General features: G+C 42.3%; 1 protein-coding gene across 1 annotated transcript in view; it reads right to left on the bottom strand.

Moving 5' to 3' along the window:
* The window catches only part of LOC145978327 (disintegrin and metalloproteinase domain-containing protein 10-like), a 280,356-nt gene extending 264,139 nt beyond the window's left edge, over window positions 1–16,217 (bottom strand). Inside the window, exon 1 of the mRNA XM_083110886.1 lies at window positions 15,934–16,217. Within this exon, the coding sequence (XP_082967012.1) occupies window positions 15,934–16,024 (91 nt within the window). The 5' untranslated portion in view covers window positions 16,025–16,217. The remainder of the gene's footprint in view (window positions 1–15,933) is intronic.
* Between the last annotated feature and the right edge of the window lie 1,077 nt (window positions 16,218–17,294).

The raw sequence follows: 17,294 nt of genomic DNA, 5'->3' as shown, positions 1-17,294 counted from the left end.
ATCACCCTGTACTTTGTATATATACAATATATATTATGGCTGAGCCGATGTATCGGTATCTGCCGATACCAGTGATATCAGAAAGTATCCGTTGGATTTTACCTAGGTATTTACCGATAACGACAGATACTTCTCCAGGGTTTTGGTCGTTGGCGGGGTCCCCAAAAATGTTGGGTAATACTTTCGCAGTCAATTTTTCCTGGAAATTATGCAAAATTCACAATTGTCATTTATTTTGCACCGATATTGTGTGAAAAACTGTATCTTATGATTACATAACTAGTATTTTCATCTTCTGAAACAATTCTTGAATATTTTTAAAAGAAACTCGAGGCAATTAATGTTTATAATTGGAATGCGATACTCACATTAGCATGTTTTAAAGCTGGATCCTGAAAAAAGGGGATCTGGCGTCTGAATTATTTTTAGTTGTCTACCCATGGCCGAGATTGTTAATGTGTGGAGCCCTACTTCTACATCCCTCCATAGGCCTTCAGGGCATGCTGTAATGGGCAGGGGGCGTAGCTTTACCGTTTACTTTATATTTGAGGATAAAAAAAATTTTGTCCATTAATAGAGCTTGTTTTCTTAAAACCTGTTTCATTACAACAAGAGCCATGATCATTCAATAAGACTGACCGACATATCTCGCTACAAAAACATAGTCGTTTATGCATTGACAAATGCAGTCAAGAACGTTCTACCAGCAGTTACATCTGTCTTCAACGGTACATTGCTAACTTGCCAGCTTGCTAATTTTTACACGTACCACAACTACTGTAAAAGCTAGCGTGGTCTACCCTACGTATTTGGTACCGGAGAACGAAGGACGACGTGTTACCGTTAGCGAACGCCAGCAATGGGCATGTGCGACGTTCAGGCCGAGTCAAGGCCTTGTATGAAAGGCCAAGCAAACCATCGAGTCTGGAAGGAACGTAGTTGGTTCCTGCTATTAAGTGTGGGGGCGTCCTGAAAGCCTCAGCTCGCACAAATAGGTACACGGAAAAACCTCAAGACGTGTAGGATGAGGAAACCAGTGAAAATGGAGTTGTATTTTCCTTTTAAACTTTCCGGAAGTCCAACATTGGACTTGTTGATTTATTTTACGTCGCTTCTCTGTCACTGTTGGCTAATTTCGATGATGGGGATCAAATGCATGGAGTGGTAAACACATGTGGACGACCCAACACAAAACCTCTTAGAAGATTTTACCGACAGTAGGTCCTGGCCCTAGAGCCTCGCTGGTTTGCAACATTTCTGTTACCGGGGTGGTGAGCTTCAATTTTGGTCGTCTTCCCAAAAGGTCACCCCTTAACAGGGGCGCTTAGAGGCGGGTTTGTGGACGCAGTGAACGGGGATTTTTGTGAATGAAATTTGACTGAATAAACAGCATTGGAAGTTGAACTAGCGTTATCATTTAGACATCGCTGCTCACAAATATAAATTAATACACTGCCAAGGAGATTATTTCTTCTCTCAGCTCCAACCTTGAAAAGAGTGGATTCTGAGAGAAATATTCTATTCTAGAACACGGTAATAAACTGAGAGGTGTCTGTCTGTCTCTACCATAAATTTTCATTATCTTACCAACATTTCTCTCTCGAAAAAATTGGTCACTTCACTCTACAGAATTTCATGGAATGAATAAGAATGGTCAAAATATATAAAATGTAAACGAGGAACCATTTTACTCCATGAACATAAACTGAAAACGAGTGGCCACTTTACTCTATGAAACAACAAACTGAAAACGAGTGGCCACTTTACTCCAGGAAACAACAAACTGAAAACGAGTGGCCCCTTTACTCCAGGAAACAACACAAACTGAAAACGAGTGGCTACTTTACTCTATGAAACAACACAAACTGAAAACGAGTGGCTACTTTACTCTATGAAACAACAAACTGAAAACGAGTGGCCACTTTACTCTAGGAAACAACATAAACTGAAAACGAGTGGCCACTTTACTCTATAAAACAACATAAACTGAAAACGAGTGGCCACTTTACTCTATGAAACAACAAACTGAAAACGAGTGGCCACTTGACTCTAGAAAACAACATAAGCTCATAACAAGTGACCACCTCACTGTAAGAAACAACAATCTGAAAACAAGTGGTCAGTTTCCTCTAAGAAAGAACAATCTGAAAACAAGTGACCACTTAATTCTAGTAAACAACGTAAACTGAAAACTGGTTGTGAATTTACTCTAGAAAATTGCGTGAACTGGAAAAAAAAAAAAAAAAGGCGCCCGCTCTTATCTACGAATCTCAAACAGAATAATGTTCCCACATGCTACTATTAAAACAAAATAATAATAATAACTGATGAAGAACGGCCATATTATCTGAGGACACCATAAAATGTAACGGGAAACGCCGTATGGGCTCCATTAAGTCCCTTTCTCCTTCGCTCTCGGAGCAGAAATCAGTTACATAAACACGTCACGATACGAGGCAAGCCGCCCTTTCACTCTTGCAGTTTGGTTCTGAGTCAGAACTATTTGCATAAGGCCTCTCAAGGATACGCCGTCGAGTTGCTTAGAAGAAAGCGTACCAGGATAATACACAATCCTCTCCTCGCCCACTCGCGGAACTTGGGAAGTGTTGCGCTCTGATGTCATAGAAGCAGCGAGGAGAGGAGAGGGAAGATAGTCTTCGAATAGGAACAATCCTATGGGAAAATAGACTCGTAGATAGTTGTATAGCTGTTTCGAGAAATCCATGCATTTTGAACACACTCTACCATGATGGTAGAGTCACGGACACTTTTGGGTTGTAGCAAACCCATTGACTTTCAATGGGATCACTACAGCCCAGAAGTGTCCGTGACTGTACCAAGGATGTTCTTTAGGGGGGGGCTGGGGTGAGCGCAACGCCGCATGCTTAGCGTTCTTGATTTTAGTGCGAGTGGTTAGCATAACGCGTTACGTCGCCAGGGGTCCCGGGTTCGAATCCCAGCCTGGACATGGATGTTCTTTGTGAGTGTTCCTTCATTGAGTTTTAGAATTGATATTTTAAGTCCACTTTATGCACAGATAGGCTAATCGGGACTGGACCTACAGTTCTTTTAAAGTGGGATCCGAAGACCTGTGCAGTGCAATCTCCACCAGGTATCAAACCCGGGAATCCTTGATTACAAGGCGATGACATTACCACTCACTCATCCTCATCTTCGTGATTAGCCAAAAGTGGCAGAAAAGTGAAGTAATACAAACCAAATTAATCAATCAATCCCAGCGGGCGGTGTTAAAAATTTGATTTGATTTATTTTACTTCGCCCTTTGTGCCACTTTTGGCTAATTTGCGAAGATGGGGATGAGTGATGATATGATGAAATTGATGAAAGGACGCTCACAAACATCCATGCCCATGCCAGGATTCGAACCCGGGACTCCTGGCGTCGTAGCGCGATGTGCTAACCACTCCGCCACGGGGGCCAGCCGGTGTTAAAGACAATTGGGGACCGCCTTGCCATCAATAGCAGCTGACTCGGGTCTAGAAAGCCAGAAAACAACGGTGATGGGATTCGAATAGCTGAATACCAGGAGCGTATATTCTAGCCTATCTAGGCTGTCTGCGAAGCCTGAAGCCTAGAGAATAAAATACAGGAGAAAAATCGAAAAAATTGAAAATATAATTATTCATATCAGTGAGATGATGATGGTCATTCTGGAGTTGGCAACCTGATTTCTTGTGAGTTGGCAACCTGATTACCTATGAGTTGGCAACCTGATTTCCTATGAATTGGCAACCTGATTACCTATGAGTTGACAACCTGATTTCCTATGAGTTGGCAACCTGATTTGCTATGAGTTGGCAACTTGATTTCCTATGAGTTGGCAACCTGATTACCTATGAGTTGGCAACCTGATTTCTTATGAGTTGGCAACCTGATTTGCTATGAGTTGGCAACCTGATTTCCTATGAGTTGGCAACCTGATTTCCTATGAGTTGGCAACCTGATTTCCTATGAGTTGGCAACCTGATTACCTATGAGTTGGCAACCTGATTTCCTATGAGTTGGCAACCTGATTTCCTATGAGTTGGAACCCTGATTTCCTATGAGTTGGCAACCTGATTACCTATGAGTTGGCAACCTGATTTCCTATGAGTTGGCAACCTGATTACCTATGAGTTGGCAACCTGATTTCCTATGAGTTGGCAACCTGATTTCCTATGAGTTGGCAACCTGATTACCTATGAGTTGGCAACCTGATTTCCTATGAGTTGGCAACCTGATTACCTATGAGTTGGCAACCTGATTTCCTATGAGTTGGCAACCTGATTTCCTATGAGTTGGCAACCTGATTTCTTATGAGTTGGCAACCTGATTTCTTAGGAGTTTGTAAACATTTCTATTCATAGCCTAGGACCATGTGACATAGTGAGATAGCCCAGACCTTGGACTAAGTATACGCCACTGCTGAATACGTATCACCCAATGTAAAGCTGTTTGGCAGGCTGTTGCGTCACGGGATCTAGTTTTTATTTTTTAGTTTCTTCAACAAAATTAAGACAAGAGAAGGGATCTGATTCCTATAAACAACCTTTCTTGAGTTATAATATGTGAAATTATTTCAAACACAGGTAAAATTTTAATTAAAATTAAAATTCTGGATCTCCAACATATCAAAATAAATATTCACATAGAATTTGGTCTCCTCCTCTCGATGGTTCCAAAAATTATGTATTTAAATTTCGCTGTGTGAATAATATAGTGATTGCTCCTGCCTAAAACTGGCAGTGACAATAGTATACGCCCATGCATACAGTAGTAGAAGAAAAAACAATGTTATTTTATGAGAAATATTCCATTTATCATGGTATCTAGAAGCTCCCTTCTCTTTCTCTCTCTCTCCTCCTCCTCCTCTCTGACAAGCAAGGGATGAAAAGAAGCGAGAAAGAATATTGATTGATATGGTTAATTTCACTTCGCTGACTAATCGCGAAGATGAGGATGAGTGATGATATGAAATTTATTAAGGTGAACTCACGAAGAACACCCATGCCCAAGCCGGGATTCGAACCCGGGACACCTGCGCGCTATGCTAACCATTCCGGCAAGGAGGTTGGTATGAGAAAGAAGAGAGACAATAAATGATGGAAAGGAAGAGAAAGAGATAGTGAAGGAGAAAAAAAGATGTCTCACCTCACTCTTCTCCTTTATCTCTTTTTATCATTCTTTCCTCTCTACATTTTTCTTAATCCTTTTACCTTTTTTCCTCTCACTCTCTCCTCTCTATCTCTCTAAATGGAGACAAATGGGGGGAGAGGGAAAAGAGATGAAACAGAGGGAAAGAGAGCATAAGAAACAACAGCAGGCAGAACTTCATATGACTGCTAATATTTAGTGAGCGTTATTAGTTACTGTAGAAACAACAGATGCGAGCTAAATATATTCCATTTCCTAACATTTGGTTGCACCGAGCGTCTCGTTTCCTAACAACGTGTTGTTGACTAACTTTAAAACCACTTTATTTGCTGTCGCGAAAACAGCAGATGGAAACAAAAACACCTTGTTTAACTTCTCCAGCATCGGTTAAATTTAGACTTAACGTCGACAAGCCAAGCAGCAAATGAAAACTCATTTGAACATGAGCAAACATTCGGGTCTCCCTTTAGTACCCTGCAACAACGCAAGTGAAGATGCCTTCGCAGCATCCCAATGGCTTCTTATCCTCCTCCTTAACTTCTCTCAGTTTCATCCGCTAGCGGAGAGAGAGATGTTGGTCAAGTATCGCACTTTTGTCGTGAACCGTAATGATCTGCTTCGTCTTCATCTCTCGTTGCCTTGGAAACGAAGAGAGAGAGAAGTTTTGCGGAGATATAACAAAGACGCGTCGCTCCTGAGATGAAGAAACGGGGGTGAGAGGGAACGTGGAGGCTCACGGTAATGGAACTGCACTGTTGTTATTTCCAGGGGAAAAAGTTTCCGCATGGAATTTAACAAGATGTTGTCAGTCTGAACTAACGAGCTACACACACCCTTCCGCTGTGTATATTCTGTGAGCGAAGCGAGGTTAACAAGTGGAATGGAAATGGCTTTTAAAGTCGATCGCTTTGCAGATCCCCACGACGGCTAATGGCGAGGGATTCTGGAAGACGATTCCTTGGCTGGAACGGAGGGGAGAGCAAAATGAACATCACCGGGAGAACAGCGCGAACGATACATCTCAGACTGGCTGAGAGGTAAAATGGCCTAGGGACTGACACAATGGGAATTGTATCGATCATCATCGGTTCATCGACTGTTCGATTTCGATATATTCTAAATGGATAGAAAACATCTCTTTCTAGTCTAGGGGAGTTCTTCCTTCCAGCGAACAGACTGAAAATGCAGAGAGAGTGATCAGTTACGCTTTGGTGCCATTTATTTTGTTGTCGAGACGAGAAAAGACAGACCAGTTGGTCATGACTGTCTCGTTCTCGGCTTATTCTCGAGTTAATGACTGTCTCGTTCTCGAAGATAAAGACCTCCGTGGTGGAATGGTTACGCAAAGCGGACCAGGAGTCCTGGGGTTCGAATCCCGGCCTTGGCCTGAGCGTTATTTGGAGTGCCCCTTCATCAACTTCATCACTCATCCACATCGTCGCGGTTAGCTAAAAATGGCGGAAAAAGCGACGTAAAATAACCTAATTCAATGAATCGAAGATAAAGTTCCAGTCTCGTCTCGAAATAATGAGTATAAATAACCAAGGCATCTCGGGTTCGATTCCCAGAGATTCAGAGTGGTTCGGATCACACTACGCTGTAGGCCCAGTCAACATTAGCCTATATCAGCGTCAAATATACATAAAACAAGCAACAAGCAAATAGCGTAAACAACATAAACAGCTATTAATCACAAACTTTCACAGCGTAGGTTAGCACCGTGGACAATTTTTTTGTTCAACACCTATATCGGAAAACGGAACTTTACTCTGAATGCATGCAACTGTGCAGCACAGGTCCACAATTGCCACTAGTGAGTTAATTTTGCAATTGCTGTAAAAAAACGACTTATCTATAAAAAAATCAATCAGTTAGAAAGAGATGTCCGCTTGGTAATACGTGGGTTGTAAATAAAGTAGTGACAACACTTAACACCGTGCATGTGCTATTAGGCAGTGAGCAATGTCAGTTTGGAGCCATGTCGATGTGTGGAGTGCCAAAAGTGGTCGGTGCAGTGAGTGCTGTGATGCATGTACGATGTTGAAATGAACACCATTTTCTGTACTGCTCTAAAACATGTTTACAAAGGTAGATCAGTGATTGTGGATCAAAATCCAGGTTTGATCATGGCAAAAATGCACAAGAGTGTGATCAAAACTTGTATGAAGCCTGAAGCAACAATATCGGGAACCCAGCATGATGCAATTTTCCTCATGTTGAGGTTGTTCTCACAGACGCATCGCTACCTTTTAAAGAAATGCACTTACCCATTATGCAACCATCAGATACGGCTAGGTATTGTTGCTACAGGCTTCATGCAAGTCTTGCTGATATTGTCGTGCACTTTTTCCCCAGGCAACCTGGATTTTGATCCACAGTCACTGTTCTATCTTTTTAGACATGTTTTAGAGCAGTACAGAAAACAGTGTTCATTTCAACATCGTACATACACCACAGCACTCGCTGTACCGATCACGTTTGGCACTCCACACATCGACATGGCTACAAGCTGACATTGCTCACTGCCTTATAGCACATGCACAGTGTTATCGCCTTTTCCCGACAGTGTTGCCACTACTTTATTTACAACCCACGTAGCATAAGTGAGACACTTTGGTTTAGGTAATTAATTTAGGTAATTAATTAACTGTAGGATTGTCGGTACCAAACGCAAATGCTATCGTGAAGGATGATGGCGGTTGTAGTTCCGTGCTAATAGTACTGGCAGATACACAAGTGGGACACTTAAGATATGAAGTGCATATCACTGGCAAACACAGCTCTGTGCTGTGTGTGTTCCAATTATATTTGCGTGTTCTTCCTATGCCATATTTACGTGGTTTCGGGGTCAGATCCCCACTTCAATTTCTCCTCATCTTGACATTTGAGGGTGGGTTTTGCCCCCCTAAAACAGTTTTTTTAGCTGAACACAAAAACACGTATTTATTCCTTTGGGCCCCTCTATACACCTGTCAAGTTTCTAGGAAATCGGAGGGGGACACAGGGGTCATATCCCCACTTCAATTTGTCCTCATCTTGATATTTGAGGGGGGTTTTGCTCCCTAAAACCTTTTCTTAGTCGAAACAAATCAACACATATTTCTTCCTTTGGCCCTCTCTATACACCTGCCAAGTTTCATGGAAATCGGAGGGGGAGACAGGGCTCATATCCCCACTTCAATTTCTCCTCATCTTGACATTTGAGGGGGTTTTGCACCCTAAAACAGTTTTTAGACGAAACAAAAATCATGCATTTCTTCGTTTGGGCCCGTCTACACACCTGCCAAGTTTCATGGAAATCGGAGGGGGACACTTAGATAACCTCCCTTGTAAGTCGGAGTCTCGTGTCGATATCTATAGCTGTTCGCCCATTGAGGTGGAGGCGGCGTGCCAAAAAAGGCATACGCATAAGAAACGTTATTTGAGAGAAATGAGACGAAATCAAGTGCCATCTCGTCCAATGAGCCAAACGGGAAGAATGGAAGGATAAATTTCCCCACTAGAGAAATCTGGGGTGAAAAGTACGAATGGCATTAGTAAGTTGGTAACATGGGAAGCAATGCTACGATAATATTTAGGCTGAGGATAAATCATACAAAATTGACTGTTTTGCCTAAGCGATATATTAGACTATATCGAACGTATGAAATAACACATTCATAAAATGAAATCTGGAACTCTAAACTGCGTTTTTACCTCATGACATAATTTCCCACTTTATCTCCTCCTGACTTTAATATTTCGCAGCGACACATTGAGATAAAACACGCATGTTCGTAGCATCTGCCTAGTCGACGTCGGACTCGAGTGTCCACTTCATGGCGCAATAGCTCTTGCCACGCGGCCTCACCTAACTCCCACGGCGAATTGTCGTAAGGCAGACGGAGGTCGCTAACCTTCGGAGAACCTCGCACACCCAAGTTGGGCACGATTGTTCTCTGCCGGTCGTCTGGTTCTCAAGGTCCAAGAACGGCGGCTACTGCAGAATACGCATAAATGATCCGTTCGTGGAGTCAGTCTCAGTGAACGGTTCATCTCTGAAGCTTTGAACGAGTCTCGTAACCTGTTCCCCAATAGTCCAGTCGGTTTGGCCCAAAATTTTGCAAATAGTTTAAAAGCACTTATAAGCAAGAGACTTGGTCTACATGTAGCAATAAAGCAATTCTACATATTTATCACCGAAACTATCCAAGGTATCAAAAATGTTTTTTTTTTTAAAAAAAAACTATCACCATGGAATTGTCTCCTCCTTCTGTTCATAAAATTTCATAAAACTTGTAATTAAACCCCCAAAATGGAGTTTTAAGGAAGCTAATTTAATTTGATGTGAAGTTTTTATTACCACCTAGGCCCAATCTAAGCCCTAAACTTGTCCCAGTTCGTTTGTTAATCTCCAACAATTTCCGAAAAACGGATGTTGTCTGACATTTTGAAAATCTCTACCAATTTCTCTGACAAGCAATACCACACCAATCCTCAACAAGGTTTCTAGTTTACTATGTAAAAGTTTACGTAAGTTACCAAAGTTATAAAATTGTGACTAACCAACACCCCACCTGCATCCCAACCCCCTTCGACACTCCCAAGGTATTTACTACCAAACTGCATAACAATTGATACAGTAACACTCCAATGAAGGTTTTCTTCTAAGTTCAAACATTCCAATGAAAGTTTTCTTCTAAGTTCAAACACTCCAATGAAGGTTTTCTTCTAAAACCTTCAAAGTTCATACACTCCAATGAAGGTTTTCTTCTAAGTTCAAACACTCCAATGAAGGTTTTCTTTTAAGTTCAAACACTCCAATAAAGGTTTTCTTCTAAGTTCAAACAAGTTTGGATCCGGATCCAGAACCCTAGTTTATACCCCCTTTTTTTACAGTCTAAAAAATACCCCCAAAACTGGGATAAATATAGCAGTGTCTATACAGAAGCCACACTTACCCCTCTTATGGCCATATCCCCATTTACAAGATTTCTATATGAACCACTGTGTTTCACGCCTCGGGTCAGAAGACGTTAACGATAGCGCAGTTTCTAACATTGCCGCCTCGTATTCCATGGGGCCGTGTTCGATCTCCGGTGGAGACATATCATGCAAATCCCACTGCAAAGGCAAACTGAATTCTGTCTACCGAGTTTATCTGAGCATAAAGTGGACAAAATGCCAAAGTTTACCTAGAAATCCATGCATAAAACATGACCACAAGTCTCAGATTTCACCATGAAGGTGAAGTTATACTCTAAATCACTAGGGAGTTAAATTTACAGAGGAGTTTGACCTGATATCTTTCTGAAACAGGAAGGAGACGTGGAATTTCGGCTTATTTGTCTCAGTCTCATCCAGAACGCACATTAGGCACGCAGCATTACAATACAATGCGGAGTTTCCGGAGTCCGTCACACGCACTGTCTCCATCCTACGTTCCACACGCATTCTGATGGCTCCCGGCAGACGCATTAGAGTCGCCTAGAGGGTCGTCAAGCACAGTCGAATCTTTCCCCGGTTATTTTTATGTGCAAGCTGAAGACCGGCTCCAAAAAAAATTAGTCATTCTGAAGAAATATTTGAAAGCGCCAGAGGGAATTCCTTTCTTCCAGATTAGTCTTGATGCGATGCTTCAGGCATTCCGAGGTTCGTGGGAAAGCCTCGTTAGGGACGATGCGAGGGACCTCTTTTCTCCTCACAACTGCTCGACTATTGTTTAGTACTCCCATAGATGACCCGGATTTACATGAAAGTCCACCATCGTGTGCTCCATCCGCATATGTAATTTCAGACCAGGTTATGTAAAAAAGTACATAGGTAAGTCACAGAAAGTAGGTCACAAACGTTTTCTTAAAAAGTACTAAGTGAGATACTGGCTTGGAAACCGTTTGATTTTTGAACAGATTATTCACTAACACTAATACACTTATCCCATCACTTTATCAGTGGTTCAAAACGTGGTGTATAAAAGTATTTGGGCTGCTGTCCCAGCCACAGTCGCACCTCACCTCACCGTGTGCACACTTTTCGGAAATTCAAACGCTGTAGGCTAAACCATTAGAACACCTTATTGCAGTTGCTGTGCTATCTCATCAATCGTCTGTCAGCTCGAATCATCTCCTCCACCCGTACGTACCATCTCCACGTAGCTAGCTGTCCATGCATACGTCAGCTATCAATCGACTGCTAACTGAATCGTACCACTGGATTGTGCTACCACCTAATGACACCTTTAGAAACTCACTTCTTTACTCAATAGTATTGTCAGCTATTCCACAACAGTTTGTGACGCATTTACTGACTTTTCCTACGTATATTTCAAGTACATTTCATGTTCAGATAAGCTAATCGGAAGTGATCCTACAGTTTAAAGTGGACTCAGAACCTTTGTGCAATGTCTCTGCACCACGGGTCGAACCAGGGACATGGGTAGTTGCCAGCAGAGGTGTTCACCATCCGCAGAGCGACCTGCATGAGGGCAGACCTAGCCCTCAGCCTCCGGAAGACTTGTGAGGCTGTGAGTGTGAGGATGAGGTCGAGGGCAAGTCGTGAGGGCGGTGGAGGTGACGGCGAATACATAACTGACACTAAAAAAAACATCTACATTCGGATGTCACTGAACCACATTTGGTTAGCAACGTCGCCATATCTTCATCTAATACAGGTTCGGTTGTTGCACTTGATACAACCATACCGTTGGCACGAGCCACGGGCATCATGGCAGGTGGACAGATTCATTTTCAATGAAAAATCGCAGGGGTGTTCACCATTCACAGGGCAACCCTTATGAAGGCAGATCTCACCCTACCGTGTGCGGTTACAATTACATTATAGATTTGGTCATCTCCAATTAGGCTTCCTGGTTGTCCTAATTCTATGCGAATTAGGATAGTTAAATTGGGCCTGTCCGAAAGTCAGATTATGATTGTCGACGTCACGATTTAGTTGCACGCGAGTCCAAGACTAGTCAAGTGTACTGTACGATTCCGTCGCCTACGTTTGGGGTACAAGCTCGTATGATTACCAACTTGGTCTGTTGGCGGGAAAGGGAATCAATACATATAGATGATTCGTTTCCTTTTAACGAAGGGCACCAGTAAGGTCTCCTGAACTGTGGATGGGTTACGTGTTTACTCTCGGCTAGGGAGGGGTGGGGGCCGGATAGTAAGATCTAGTGATTAGCGCAGCTTCTTTGTTCATTGGCCGATCACAGTGTTGAAAATGAATTGGTAGTTCTATCGCAGGGTTAAAATGGGGCGAAAATGGCTAAACACAACGGCTGTTTTCCCTGTCCCGTTCCTCGACGTATTAAAAGGCGGTTACGCCATTCAATGTAAGCGATCGCTCCTCTTCCTTAAAATTAAAAAATAAAAGAACAACAAAATCGAAAATCAACAACAACATGACAGTGAACAGCGACTGCCCAAATATTGTATTTTCCATTGCATCAAGCTGCGCTAACTTTCTTCTTAGGACGAAACTGACCTCAGCTCACTGTATACTAATCCCCTCCAACTCATTTCTTGGGTGTTTGTTTTCATCATCGGAGTAAGCCCAATCATGTAGTACATCCACGACCGGGAACCACAATTTCATTACAGCATTTTTCAGTCCATAATTTCAGTTTTCCGTTCACACTCAGTCTGTTGAAAACCACATCCTGTGTTCCGTTTTTTGGCCTAACAGTAGATAATCGAGAGGTCCTATGGTTAGCCATCAGGACTGCCCTGTCATTAAAAGCGAAAATATTCGGAAAAAATCCAGAGTAATATTAATAAATGAAACTATCACACAACAGTTCTCTAGAAACATCCCTTCTCAGCGTTCAGGCCAAATTTGAACCTTTTCTGTCCATTGGCTCTACATAACCATGCTGAAAATTACCCCGTTGACGAGGAATTTGCTCAAATCTTCACAGAGGTTCAACAAACCTTGAATGCTTTGCTCAGTGACAGGTTTAAAAAGAGGGTAACTCGCCCCCGCGACAGATGGTACTAATCCGCCACTGGTAACCAACTGAGAGGTTGAATCATAAAATCTGATACGTTGAAACTTGCTCTCTTTGAAAAGTAGTGTGCGAGCGAGAGCAAAGGCCACCTTCGGCCCACACACCCGATTCCTGTTACAACTTGTTCGCCCACAAACCTGACTCAGCTGAGATACAGACCGTTTCCCGCTTGGCGGTGGAAGTTACACAAGCGAACATTATTATGAACGTTTCACCATGCTAGGTTGATCACTGCACGAAACACAACCGTGCTGCAATTAAGTGTTTAAAAGGATAATGATTGATGAACGTAACTCGGCATAAAAACAAATGAAAGTAATCACTTGCGATTCAGACGCCAATACTGCGGAAACATGAAAGCGTTACAGGGGTGGACAAAACTAGAAATAATTCAGACTCCAGCCTCTTTTTCTCAAGAACAAGTTTCTCTCTAATACGAGATAAGAAAGCCATGATATTAAAACATTTAATTTATTAATTAATACAAGATTGGATTCAAAGCAATTAATTCTTGTGTGCTGGAGTGCTAAAGAAGGCTCAACTGGTAAACATTGGATTGGATTGATTTGGTCCACTATATTCACAGTAAGGCTAATCGAGACTGCTGGACCTACAGTTTAACGTGGGATCAGAACCACTATGTTCAACTGGTAAACAGCATGAATAACTATGTAATAAATTCTAACAGGCCAACTCTACCATATCACTGAAGATTTAGAAATTCGGCTAGCAACAGTGTTTATATTCTAATTACATGATACACGCGATACAGAAAACGCACAAACATAAAAAAACACAAGGGCCTCCCCGATGGTGCAGCTGTAGCGTCGTTGCCTTGTAATCAAGGGGTCCCGGATTCGATACCCGGTGGAGGCACATAGTGCCTCGGATTCCACTTTAAACTGTAGACCCAGTCCCGATTAGCCTTACTGTGCATAAAGTGAACTAAAACAGCCAATCAATTAAAAAAGACATACAGTATTATTCTCGTTATTTTTTTAAAAAAAAAGTAATGGGAATTCCCGTAACCGAACTTAAAAGTATATAAGGAAATGAATTTAAAAATTCACGCGACAGGTGAAAATTTTCAGGCGTCTTGTATTTTTCTACCCCTGAAACTGTAGATATATCATGATGAAGGATAGTTTTATGAAAGGGCTCAAGACTACAAAAGACGTGACAAAGACCATCGGCAATTAAAAAACTTTAATATCGTGATTATAGCAAAATAACGCCTCTTAAGTCCTTTTACTTGTTTATTTCATGAAAGAAGGTCGAAGGAAAGGGTTTCAGGCGTTAAAATAACTTATTTTATCATAACCTTATTATCAGAGGTCACGTAACAGTGCTCGAATGTAAACAAATGTTGCTCGTAGAAACGAATGTAAACATTTTGAATGCGAACAATTGAAAGACAAGTGGATGGATATTGGCGGTTGAAATAAACATCCTTGTTTCTCAGTAGTGTGGCTACCGTAATGTAGTGTCGGCAGTGGCGTGCCCAGGATTTTCGAAAGGGAGGGGTTATGTATACTTTTTCTTGGTAGTTGGCCCTCATTTTGTCATATTTCCCTACCTTTGACGTTTTTTTTAAGGAATACTAGGCCAAAGGGGGGGGGGGTTATAACCCCCACCAACCCCCACTTGGGCACGCCACTGAGTGTCGGTTTCTTTTCCTTTGGAGCGTGTGCGGTATTAGTGTTATGTGGCGAAATGCAAAGTGCAAGGGCGCTTAGAAACGATAACAAAGTCAAATTAATACTTTTTAATTATGTGTGCCTATAATTTAAAGTTTACAAAGTGTTATTAATACAGAGAATGCAATTAGTGGAAGTGAAGTACCATGATAAAACAATAATAATAATGTCGGCATGACCAAAAACAAATGATAGCGTAGAGTATAAGCTTTATTACCCCCCGCCCCCATTTACTGATCATTTTTTAGCACTGGGATGGTGGTCCGGAAGGGGGGCAAGGTGGTCATGTCCTCCCTGGGAAAAGTACATATTGCACACATACAGTGGCGTGCCCAGGATTTTCGAAAGGGAGGGGTTATGTATACTTTTCCTTGGTAGTCAGCTCTCATTTTGTTAGTTTCCTACCTTTGACGTTCTTTTTATTACGAATACTGGGCGAAAGGGGGGGTTATAACTCCCATCAACCCCCCTTGGGCACGCCACTGCACACATAATTTCATATCAGTCACAGTAATTTATGTTAATTGTTATAAGGGCGTTAAGGAATATGATAATTTCAGGCTGGAGCAGCTTTTTTTTTTTTGGAATACTATTATCTCGCCTTTTTGACCCCCACCCCAGGGAAAAAAATACCTTGCTTGCTCCTCCATGGAAAAAATCCTGTGGACGTCCATGACCACTGAGCAAAGTGGCGTCCCAAGAGGGGAGGGGTTACATAGCTTTCTTTAGTTGTCAACCCTCATTTTGTCATCTTTTCCTGCCTTTGACTTTCCGTTTTTAGGAAAACTGGGCCAAAGGAGGAGGGGACTATGATCCCCATCAATCCCCTCTTGGGCACGCCACTGACTGGGTACTTTCAACAATCAACTGTGTGAACTCAAATCCAAACGACAATAACCCTTTACTTCCTGTTTCTGACAAAAACCCTTGCTCATCCATCTCTTTCTGTTGGGATTTGTGCTATTCTTTTATTGTCCTTCACTGCTTTGTTGTACAATCACGTTTCCCCCTTTTTTTTCCAAAGCCTTTTACAGGTGTCGGAGCAATCAACAACAAAACAAGCCTACACCATCCGGAACACCGACTCACCTGATCGCGAGGAAGACACGGCCGTCGAGACGATCAGGAGTGCCAGGACAATTCTTGCGGCCAGTCGCCCCTCCGCTCCGGGAACCAACATATTCGGTTGCCTTCACGTCATCGCAGCACCGAGCACCACTGCACCAACACAACACTTGCCACCCCGGCTCTGCACCGACGGTCGTCTCCGTGCATGGACAACACCAGCGTGTTTTGACACCGCACTCACACTTTCTCACCACCTCCCGCTGGTACAGCCTCGCGCGAAACACTGTCCCTCCGTCTGTCTCCGAGCCCCGACTGCGGCATCCTCCGTCTCGTTTGCGCGTTCGGCCGCTAGGGCGGCGGCACTCTACGCGTGGACGATGCTCGTTTTTTCTTCTGGAATTGAAAGTGTTGCAAACTTTCAGTGACCAGCTTCTGTATTGACGATTTTTTGGGGGTAAGAGGCAGGGTTGTCATTTGTCACAGGTCCAGGAACCCATACATTCTAATGGGTTATATTCAGTGGCGTGCCCAAGCGGGGGTTGGTGGGGTTTATAACCCACCCTTTTGGCCCAGTATTCCAAAAAAAAGAACATCAAAGGAAGGAAAATATGACAAGATGAGGGCTGACTACCAAGAAAAAAGTATACGTAACCCCTCCCTTTCGTAAATCCTGGGCACGCCACTGGTTATATTAGGTTCCGTAACAGGACCGAAACCTTTTTTCTCGCACAATTTAAATTCGGCCCCAGTAGCGTATTGTTTCATTGAAAAAGAGGTTCGTGGAAAGTATTTAAATTAGGGATGTGCCGAAGCCGATTACAGATGTATGAAAATCGGCCGAAATTGACACATCGGAATCGGCAAAAATCCGATATTTAAACCGGAACAGATTATACTAGAGTTTTTACCTTCTAATAAGTTTTATATTCTAGTTTTGTAAGATTATTGAAAATTTGGTTATGATTCGTCATTATTGTAGAGTTTTTGTAATAAAATTATTGCAAACTCATTCAGAGGATCAACCTAACTATAAATCGGAAATAAAACAGTACATTGCTGAACCAGGATCTACTGTTGTATTGGAAATTCGAAAATGAGTATTCAAACCTGAAGCAAGTCCTGAGAAAATACTTGGGCATACCTGCTGCATCAATATTCAGTGATTGAGTGTTCAGTGTTGCTGAACAGATTTGAGATAAGAGAAGAAGTAGGTTACTTCCTGAAGTGCTTCCAAAACTCGTGTTTCTGAAGTTGAATCTGGCATAACAGGAATTCATTTTGCATTTCAAAGAACTGCTTGTGTACTAATGTTTAATCTCTTGAGAATCCATGTTCTTCTTAAAGGTTCACATAACATTTTGTAGATGCAAATGTACATTCGC

This window comes from Lepisma saccharinum, chromosome 24, assembly GCF_977018435.1.
Source record: "Lepisma saccharinum chromosome 24, izLepSacc3.1, whole genome shotgun sequence".
Lineage (NCBI taxonomy): Eukaryota > Metazoa > Arthropoda > Insecta > Zygentoma > Lepismatidae > Lepisma > Lepisma saccharinum.
This window is presented reverse-complemented; position numbering and strand designations above follow the sequence as displayed.